Source organism: Caretta caretta, chromosome 6, assembly GCF_965140235.1.
Source record: "Caretta caretta isolate rCarCar2 chromosome 6, rCarCar1.hap1, whole genome shotgun sequence".
Taxonomy (NCBI): Eukaryota; Metazoa; Chordata; order Testudines; family Cheloniidae; genus Caretta; species Caretta caretta.
This window is the reverse complement of record NC_134211.1, coordinates 76,080,960-76,091,602: the sequence shown is the minus strand read 5'-3', so window position 1 is coordinate 76,091,602 and position 10,643 is coordinate 76,080,960. Positions and strand designations below refer to the sequence as shown.

At 39.6% G+C, this 10,643-nt stretch overlaps 1 protein-coding gene across 10 annotated transcripts in view; it reads left to right on the top strand.

Annotated features, from left to right (window-relative positions):
• The window catches only part of CDIN1 (CDAN1 interacting nuclease 1), a 245,111-nt gene that overhangs the window by 67,484 nt on the left and 166,984 nt on the right, over positions 1-10,643 (top strand). For all 10 annotated transcript variants that reach the window (XM_075129735.1, XM_075129731.1, XM_048855821.2 and 7 more), the window contains 2 exons: positions 7,756-7,835; positions 8,174-8,223. In XM_075129735.1, the coding sequence (XP_074985836.1) occupies positions 7,756-7,835; positions 8,174-8,223 (130 nt within the window). The remainder of the gene's footprint in view (positions 1-7,755; positions 7,836-8,173; positions 8,224-10,643) is intronic.

Genomic DNA, 10,643 nt, shown 5'->3' with positions numbered 1-10,643 from the left:
TATGCAACCAATTAATTCTATTTGACCATTGTTAACAGTAGTACATTATCATAAGCAAGGACGGTATATTGCCAGTCTTCTTTGAAACTCTTATCAGTGACCCTTTATTGTTGGGGCATTAGAAGGTGATCCATACAGGAACAGAATTGCTGGTAACTTTATTTTCAAAGATTAATCAAACTGCTCCCACAAAACACTTAATCTCTATAAAACCCTGGAGCTTCCATTCTGAATCAGTTTCTAAACCCATATCCTGTTGGCTTTTTGGTGCGCTACCATTGTTCAAGCAGACTTTTTGAAAGATTAATTGCAATTAAAGGAATGTATCAAACCTGTCTCATTACATAAAGAATTCATAATGAAATTAAATTCCACATAAAGTAGCAATATACTGTTTTTAATTATGCAGTATACTGTACAATGCATAAGTAGTTATTTTTAGATGAGCAGAAACTTGCATATTAAATGTCAATAAAGTGATAAGGAGAAAAGTTACTTTTCTATTAAAGATTGAGGGCCAGATTTTGGTGTCTGTTACACCAATGTGAAACCAGAATAGCGTCACCGAATTCAACAGTTACTCCAGTATTACACTGGTGTAAATGAGACCAGAATCAGTTCCAACGTTATTTTAAATACCAAAAAAAAAGGAATTATTGTGCATCAAAAGTTTTTTCCAAAAAATGGAGGAAATACATGACCTAGTACAGTTTATTCAGTCTGGCTTTAAAGCTCATGTGTATATGTATGCACGTCTCATTCACATTATAATAATGTGTGATATTTTGAAGTTTGGCAAAGTCTTTCTGTAAATATTAAAAGGTAAGCAAATGAAACCAAAGTATGAGAAAATGACTTGACAGTATACGGCTTTATTTCACTTGAAAGTTGCTAATGTAGTTTTCCCCAGGTAAATTTGGCAAAAGTTGTGTAAGAAGAGCCATAACTTGCACTTGGGCTCAGTTTTTGGAAGTATTTTCCAAAAACTAAACATACCTTACTGGAGATATTTTACTACAGTAAAACTTGGCATTTTATTGTATTTGACTAACATTACATTTTTGTAACCTAGTATCAGTTTACACTTTCATTTTAGTTATTTCAGAAAATTGTTTAAATGAAAAAGCAATTTTGACAAATATGCTCTTACTCATTAGTGCATAGAATGTGATTATAGAAACACAGTTTTGCCAAATTCTGTTTCTTTGATATCTTGCATTCAGCAGTGGCCAATACTTGATGCTTCAAGCAAAGGTAAAAAACCCATAATAAACATTGCCAACTGTGCAATGGGGTGAAACTGAAATCTTCCTTGTCCCTTGTAGTGATCAGTTTACTGAAGCAGGAAATGCAAGCACCCATATCTTGAGATGCATAACTACAAACAGAGATGTTGATCATGAAATAATTCAACCCTCTCCTAAATCCAGTCTTGATGTTTGATTGGATGGTATTCTGAAGCAATGAATTCAATTGGTTGATTAAGAAATGTTTACTTTTATTTTTTCTAAATGTACTAGCCGTTCATTTAATTTTGTAAGCTTTTTTGGGGGGGTGGGGTCATGGGACAAGATAGAAAGGAGAATGTTTTTCACACTTGCCTTTCATAATTCTGAATACTTCACATTCCCTCTGACTGCTCATTCTTCAATGCTAAATATTGTTAATTTTTGAAGTTTTGCTTTGCATTAAGTACCACCACATCACTAACAAGTGTTATCACCCAACTCTTGCCTCTTTCAGTCTTACATTTTGTGCAAATGCACCTTTCTGTCACTACAAGTGAATGTGGTGAGTCTTTGCCTGTCCAGCTGGAAGAAAAGGGGTCAGGGCTTCTTTGGATCACAAGGGACAGGAAAGGGAGATTTACCTAAGTGGAGCCATGAGTTGAAGAGGAAATGGCAGCACCACTGACCCACCATGTACACTGAGAGGAAGGGAAATGGGATATTTATATCCCATGCATTCCAGAAGGCTTCTAGTCATAGGTGCTAGAACTAATGGTGGTATTTCCATTATATACAGGGGGGAAGGATATCTCAGTGGTTTGAGCATTGGCCTGCTAACCCCGGGGTTGTGAGTTCAATCCTTGAGGGGGCCATTTAGGGATCTGGGGCAAAAATTGGGGATTGGCCCTGCTTTGAGCAGGGGGTTGGACTAGATGACATCCTGAGGTCCCTACCAACCCTGATATTCTATGGTTTACAGTTTTGGTTAAGTGGTTCTCAGCACCCCCACTATAAAAATTGTTACATCACCTCTGCTTCAAGTTCAGTTTTTCATATACTTTCTCCATTCCAATTCTAAGACTGTATAAAAACAGAAGGGTTTTTTTAAACAAATTATTTTACTCACAGATTGAATGCTTAATGCTCTCAATGTTCCATTTCTTTCCACTCTCTTCAAAAAGTGGGAAATAAATCATGAGAGAGAACAGAACTTTGTAAGATGAATTAGGTGTGAACCTTAAACTTTGGGATACCAGGGACAGACAGTAGTGGATAAAATACAAATATGTGTATGTAGCCAAAGCTTCAATGGTGCATGATGAGAGAGACAAAGAATAGGAGAAAAATCCTCTCTTTAAAGGAGAACTGAGGCACCAAGAGATAAAGTGACTTGCCCAAAAGGAAATTTATGGCAGAGCAGGGAACCTCCTAAATCTCAGGCCTTGTCTCCACTAGAAAGAGTTTGCTGATGAGATATGCTTTTAGAGCTATACTGGCAAACTCCGTTTGTGGAGATGCAGCTTATAACGGCAAAAGAGTTCTTTTGTCATATTTTATACCAGTTTCCCAAAAGGAATAAGCTATACTGGCAAATGGACTTTTTGGCTGATATAATTACATCTACACTTGGACTCCTGTTGGCACAGCTATGTTTGTTGGGTAGTAATATGATTTTTTTTTCTACTCCTGACTGACATAGTTATGGTGGTAAAAATGTTTAGTGTAGATCAGGTGTTAGTCCAGTGTTCTAACCACAGCCCTAACCATCCCAAGCCCTTCTGACAATGTGTTTCAATGTGCCTAAATTTGTATCTGTTCTTCGTTGTAATAAAATAGTTCAGCTTCCAGTCCCATTCAGTAACCGGCCTTTCTTGTTAGATTACCAACAAGGATGCTGAATAGGGTTGCCTGTTGTCCGGTTTTCAATCGGAATGCCTGGTTGAAAAAGGACCCTGGCAGCTACGGTCAGCAATGCTAACAAGACTGTTAAAAGTCCGGTCGGCAGCGCAGTGGGGCTAAAGCAGACTACCTGGCTGCCGTAGCTCCATGCGGCTCCTGGAAACAGCAGCATGTCCCCCCTCCAACTCCTATGTTTGGGGCAGGCAGGGGGCTCTGCACTCTGCCCCCGCCCCAAGCGTTGGTTCCGCAGCCCTCAGTGGCCGGCACCTCCGGAAGCTGCTTGAGGTAAGCGCCTCCTGGAACCTGCACCCTGACCCCTCCCGCCCTCCAAACCCCTCGGTCCCAGCCTGGAGTACCCTCCTGCATCCCAGATCCTTCATCCTCAGCCCCACAGCCAGAGCCCTCACACACCCCCTGCACTCCAACCCCCTGCCTCACCCCGGAACCCACACCCCCAGCCCAGAAGCCCCTCCTTCCACACCTCAACCCCATGCCTCAGCCTGGAGCCCCTTCCCATACTCTAGACTCCTTGGCTCTGTCCCCTCAGCCTGGAGCCCCCATCTGCACCCCAAACCCCTTATCCCTGGCTCCACCCCAGAGTCCTCACCGCCTCTCGCATTCTGACCCACTGCCTCAGTCCAGAGCCCCATCCTGCACCCTGAACATCTCATTTCTGGCCCCACCCCAGAGCCTGCACCTCAAGTGAAAATGAGCAAGTGAGTGAGGGTGGGGAGAGTGCACAACAGAGGGAGGGGGGATGGAGTGAGCAGTGGCGGGGCCTTGGAGAAGGGGTGGGGCAGGGCCTTGGAGGAGGGGTCGGGGAAGGGTGTTCGGTTTTGTGCAAGCAGAAAGTTGGCAACCCTAATGCCAAGCATGGCAGTTTTTGTACTGTGGATGCATTTCTACAAGAAACTGACCTGTAACTACCAACTCATGATTATTTGAAGAATCTTCAGGTAGTAACTTTCAACCACTACTGACCTGTGTCTGATGTTCAGCTAGTGGCCTGGTTTATACCTGATTGAAATCCCATGTTATCAATCCTCTGGCCTATCCTTTCTCCCACATTTTCTCTTAAATTATATACCATTTTTTAATATATACAGAATCATGATCAAGGTATGAATACACTCCAACTTTTTCTGTTACCCTTACTGTTTTTAAAAGTCTGACTACTTAATTGATACTATTCTTTATCTGAAAAGGAAAAATGCAGAAGACAAACTGAAGTCTATATTCAAAAACCAGTCAGAGAACACTTCAACCTCCCTGGTCACTCAGTTTCAGACCTAAAAGTCACAATTCTCCAACAAAAAAAACTTCAAAAACAGACTCCCAACAAGAAACTGCAGAATTGGAATTAATTTGGAAACTGGACACTATTAAATTAGGCTTGAATAAAGACCAGAAGTGGATGGGTCATTACACAAAGTAAAAACTATTTCCCCATGCAAATTTTTCCCCTACTGTTACTCACACCTTCTTGTCAACTGTTTGAAATGGGCCATCCTTGATTATCACTACAAAAGTTTTTTTTCTCCTGCTGATAATAGCCCACCTTGATTGATTAGTCTTGTTACAGTTAGTATGGCAACCCCCATTTTTTTCATGTTCTCTGTGTATATATATCTTCCTATTGTATTTTCCACTGCATGCATCCGATGAAGTGGGTTTTAGCCCCCGAAAGCTTATGCCCAAATAAATTTGTTAGTCTCTAAGATACCACAAGTACTCGTTTTTTTTTCCTCATACAGACTAACATGGCTACCACTCTGAAACCTGAAGTCTATATTGTTGATGTAACATTTTAAAATGATTTCTATTATTTATCTTTGCAGCGTTACATATAAGGGTGGCTGAGAAATATATTCTGGGGATACAATATTTAACTTACATGTTTCTATGTAGTTAATTTCATAAATCTATTTAATTTTACATAACATGTTCTCTCAGTTATCTTATGGTTCACATATAATATAACCAACTAAGTGTAAACAGCATTTTCTCAGAGTTCTTGGGTTTTTTTTTAACTTGGGGCTAATAAGGGATTCTAAATATTTCTGCTACTATATTATAAATTCTGTTTTGCTGAGAAGCAAAACCAATGTCTGGGTATTTGAAGCAGGAGCCATTCTAGATCAAAATCTTTTGATTCATATTATTAATTATTATGCAAAAGTGCCCAGATTAAGAGTCCAAAGAGAAATGGCTGCTGGACTTTTACAGAGACTATATTTAAACATGAAAATAAAAAATTAAATGTGTTTCCTGATACTGGCCATTGAAAATCCCATTTGTTCAACAAGATTAAAATTACAGTATGAAAAAATAACAAAAGACTAAGAAGAGTGCTTGGGAGACTTTATTTATTCATTTATTGTTTCTGAATTTAGAATAGCATATTTTTAGGTAAAAGCAAATAAGTGTGCTGATGCTGAACAAATGCAGCAAAAACCTGAAAACTGCCAAAGTGGAATCTTCAGGTCCCTAACTACCACTAAAACTGTTCAGACAACATCTTTAGTGTATTTAACACCTGTTTGAAGCTCTGCGTATCTTTCTCCTCTAATCCTAACCTCATACTTTTAAAAAATCTAAGCTGTTTTTTCTAGGAAATATTCCTGTGCATAATGCTTTTGAGCACGGGGTTGCATAAGTGTAACTGAAGGCAGAATTTGGCCCTGTGTTTATAACATACCTTTGTGGTTCTGAGATTATCAGAGTTCGATCATATGTGAATGGATAAGTGACTAGCAAATGGAGGGGAATATACTTGCAACTGCTTGTTGTGTAATCAAGAGTTCTTCGAATGATTGTCTCTGTTGTATTCCACTGAGGGTCATGCACGTGCACCCAGAGCTTTTGAAAGTAGTACTCTTTGGTGGTCTGTGAATGCACCCTGTGCCACCTTGTGGTCTTGCCCAAGGGAATAAAGGGCACGGCGGGCCACCAGCGTATCCAGTTCCTTCTCACCGCCACATAGTCTAAGTCAGAGCTTCTACTTCTAATGTCCTTGTGACGTACTTCCCAAAACTATCTTTAGTGCTGTTCAGAGTTTAGATTTCTTATTTGTTCTGTTTTTGTTTTTTGATTCTTCCCTTCGTACCTGAGTTAGGACTTGGGACACCGCTTCAGCAGTGTTTCCTGCCAAACTTTAAACCCCTCCCCACCTCCAGTATATGCCAGAGATGCTGAGGTTCAAAACCTGTACCTCCTGCCCTCACTCGTTTTCCATCAGCGATAAGCACCAGTGTTGCTTGTGCTGCTTGAGGGAAGCCCACATCGCACCCACTTCACATCCTTTCCTGCCCATACTCAGGAGAACTGGACTCTCCCTTGCAGGAAACAACTTATGGAGATTGCCAGGGGATTGGCATTGGATCCTGGTTGGGGAACCCTCCCTCCCATCCCCATACATCAGCCTGAACAGTCAAAGAGCGCCCCTGCTGTGGAACCTCCGTCAGGCTCTGCTGGTACCAGTGCTAAGGACCCTACACCAGAACTTAGCCGTTAACCAAGGAAGCATGCACATAAGCATGGCAACAAGTATCAGAGGGGTAGCCGTGTTAGTCTGTATCCACAAAAACAGTGAGGAGTCCAGTGGCACCTTAAAGACTAACAGATTTATTAGGGCATAAGCTTTCGTGGGTAAAAAAACCCACTTCTTCAGATGCGTGGAGACTTCTTCAGATGCATGTTTTTTTACCCACGAAAGCTTATTCCACCTCAGTCAACCAATACGTTTACCTACCTTCTTCCCCAATCCTCATGCCTCACTCATTAGATGTTCGAAGGGCATTGACTTTTTATCTTGAGCGGACAAAGCCCTTTTGGAAATTTCCTTGTCTTTTCATTGCTATAGCGGAGAGAATGAAAAGGCAAGCCATTTCCACCCAGAGAATCTCCAGGTGAGTTTCAGGGTGCATTATGCGCTGCTTATCAATTAGCAGAACCATGCCCTTGTGAAGGGCCCATTCCACTAGAGCTCAAGCATCAACTAGAGCTGCACTCCACAGGTGTCCTTCACAGACATATTCAAGGTGGCCATGTGGAGTTCCGTACACACCATGCTCTAGTGCATGATTCTGTGAAAAATAATTCGTTCAGAGCAGCAATCCTCCATTCCATAATCTCCTTGCGCTATCCTCCCACATAGGTACTGCTTGTTAATCAACCACAGTAGAATACAATAGGGAAGAAAATGAGGTTACTAACCTGTAACTGAAGGTTCTTCGAGATGTGTGGTCCCAATCTTTATTCCAAACCCACCCTCCTTCCCCTCTGCTACGGATTCAACAGCTCTGCAGTAGCGAAGGAACTGTAGACGCTGGTGGCCACACCCTTTATGGCCTTGTGTGAGACCACGAGGCAGCACAGGGCACATGCATGGACCCCCAAACAGTACTACTTTCAAAAGCTCCAGCTCTGGGGGCATAGCATATGTGCATAATCTTCAATGGCATACAGATAGGGACCACACATCTTGAAGAATCTTCAGTTACAGGTAAGTAACCTTGTTTTGTCAGTGTAGCCAACGTTTTCCTTTTAAAAAGTATGTTTCACTTTTTTTGACAATTGGTTAATGATATGTTCATACTGAGCTAACAATTTTCTTTTTCTTCCATAGCCTCCAAGACTCTTATAAATAGTATGCTGCGGGACCCTTCTCAGATTCCAGATGGAGTTCTAGCAAATCAGGTCTATCAGGTATTAATCACAGCCATCTTTTTTCAGTGGCAGTGCTGTTCTCTGTCGAGCAGAGTAAAGGATTTTAAACCTCATTTAATTACTGTCATCATAAACTATCACTAAGGTCAGGGTGCACCATAAATGGCAATGCAATATTTGTGAGAAGATCATTTCACTTTTTAATAGCTTGCTTTTATAGTGAATAAAAAGCATGCAATTTTTGTTTTCTGTGATTATATCCGAACAGCCTTTGATAACCTTTTTGAGGCAAAGTAATTACTGTTTTTAGCATACTGTTTAACTGTAATAGATTTGTAGTTGACCATCACTATACTACTACTCTTATTTGTCTGCAGTGTACTGTGAATGACTGTTGTTATGGACCACTGGTGGACTGCATCAAACAGTATCCTTTCCCATAAAATTTTAGGTGCACAATTGACGAGCTTAGACTCTGTGGAGGAGATATGTCTAGCTTTAACCTGACATAAAGTTCCACTTCACAAAACACATTTCATACTCCTCTATTTTACATTCAATCAAGTAGAGGGTCACTGCAGTCCTTTCTCTTATGCCGTTTAACTAAAATCAGATAGGCCAAGGGAAGTTATCAGTTCAGAGGCTGTACATACATATGCTTATTTGAAACCCTCTTGTTTTTGGTGAGATGAAATCATATTGTGATTCATATAAAGCCATTAAAGTGCCACTGTCCAGTATTGCAATATTCTTAACTAATTTGATGTTTCCTTTGGATTTTTTGAAGTGCTTTTCAAGTTCTGATTTAAATTTTAAATGCTGTATCTGACATTCCCGTGCAGCTCTTTTCTCCTCTTCTTCAAGGAAAGTAGGGCATAAGGTATAGGAAATAAAACTATTTTTGAAAGTGGGAGAGAGTGTCGGAGGTATCTCCACAATGAGCAGAGTACTGTGGAGGAAGAGTCAGCTCTCAGTGGTTGCAGCAGACTGGGGATTCTATACAGGCCTGAATAGATGAGGATGAAGGATTGTATTGGGAAGGTGCCACTCTTGTGCAGATTCACTGGCCCAAAAGCACTTTATTGGGCATAAAGGGTTGCTGATCTATTTCAGCCCATGGTTGGAAGAGAAACCTTCAGTTTGTGGCCTTGTATCCAGTCTGCAGGATGGTGAGTGGATTTCCTCCCCTTAGTCCTAGAGAGTTCTCTGTACAAATTTCAATAAGGTTTTGGAGGAGGTGAGAATTTCACCCTGTATTAGGAGGGAAGGGGAGCCACGATGGTTCCCAGCAGTTAAACATGGAGAAAAAATGTATTCACTATTCATACGTATTAAAGGAGATATTTCTTCTTACACCCCCAATACACTTTGCAGTCATAGTGTTTGCATTTCCTGAAAAAAAATTGCCTCATTTCCTGCCACTTTTTTCCTCAGATTTACTTTGTATGGTATATAGTAAGGGCCCAATCCTGCTCCCATTAACTTTAATGAAAGCATGTTTGGGTCAAATTCTATTTGTATGGTATATTCTTTGAGGTTCACTGTAACATTAAGTACAATTATACATAGGTGTATTCATTAAACATCATCCTATCTTTTAAAGGATCATTAATCATAAGGTCTGTTAAATTAGGTACATGAGGTTGTATTCTTTTTATGAAGAATCTGAATAGATGCTTCTGAGCTGTAAAAACTAACTTTATTTTATAAAAATGGTGCATTATACTGCATATTTCTGCTTTATATTAAATTGTTAAGAAATAGTGCATTTTTCTGTAGTCTGTAGTGTGTTTTTTCCCCCGCATTTCAGATCAGCTTGCACAAAAAATGATGGCATTATTAGGAAACATAAAAAGTTTGTCAACTGAAGATTGTTACAGTAAAGTTTGGTGATATTTAGCTGTGTGAATGCATTATCTGAGAGTGTATGTTGCTGAATTAGATGCTAATTTTAAGGCACATGAAATAGTTAAAAATCAATTTAAAGTTAAGGTTTTAAAAGCATAATGTCTTCTGAAGGATTGCATATTGATTTTAAATATAACTATCTAATTATATATGCATGGACTAAAGTATGAAGTCTACCTCTTTGTAAATGCCAGGAGGCTATTTTTCAGTAATAGTTCAGATGCTTACGGGAAACTAGGCTGTTGGATTGCATGAGCAGAAAATGGCTTGTGAGGTTATTTAAAAGTTTTGCCCCATGGTCACTGCTATTCATCAATAATAGGTATTATTATAGACTAAGGCTAAGTGTTTCTGCTTATGGTGCATTATCAATTCTGTTTGCAGTATTTGTCTTATATTTTTGCCATCATTCATTTTCCTTCTTTGGTTCTGTCACTGCCAGTATAGTTTAATGTAGTACATGCTTTCAATTGATAGAGACAATGATGTATATATATAAAGTGATTCCTTATGATTGGCTTTTTTGCAGTTCAGCAGTTAGTGCTGGTAAAAGTTAGAGTAATTAATTATAATGGTGGTAAATTCTGCAGTTTATCACTTTGTATAAGATATCCTAAACAAATTATGAATTGTAGTTGTTTTTAAGTTTCATTTACAGATTCTCCTTTACAAAATTTCCAATCAACTAGAACTTTGAAGTGCTAGATTTTACCCCGAGCAAAGAGACTGGAGACATCTAAAGTTGTGACCTTGTACTTTTTAGTGATAATACCAAGTACAGATCAACGGGCTGTCTATGGAATCAGAAGGATTGGAGACACTACACTGAAATATTTTATTTCACCTTGTGAGAAATACTGGTTTTTCATATAACTGAAAATCAATTAAAAGGCTGTTTTGGTATAGTGAGATACACCAGATGGTTTAAGTGTAAAAAGT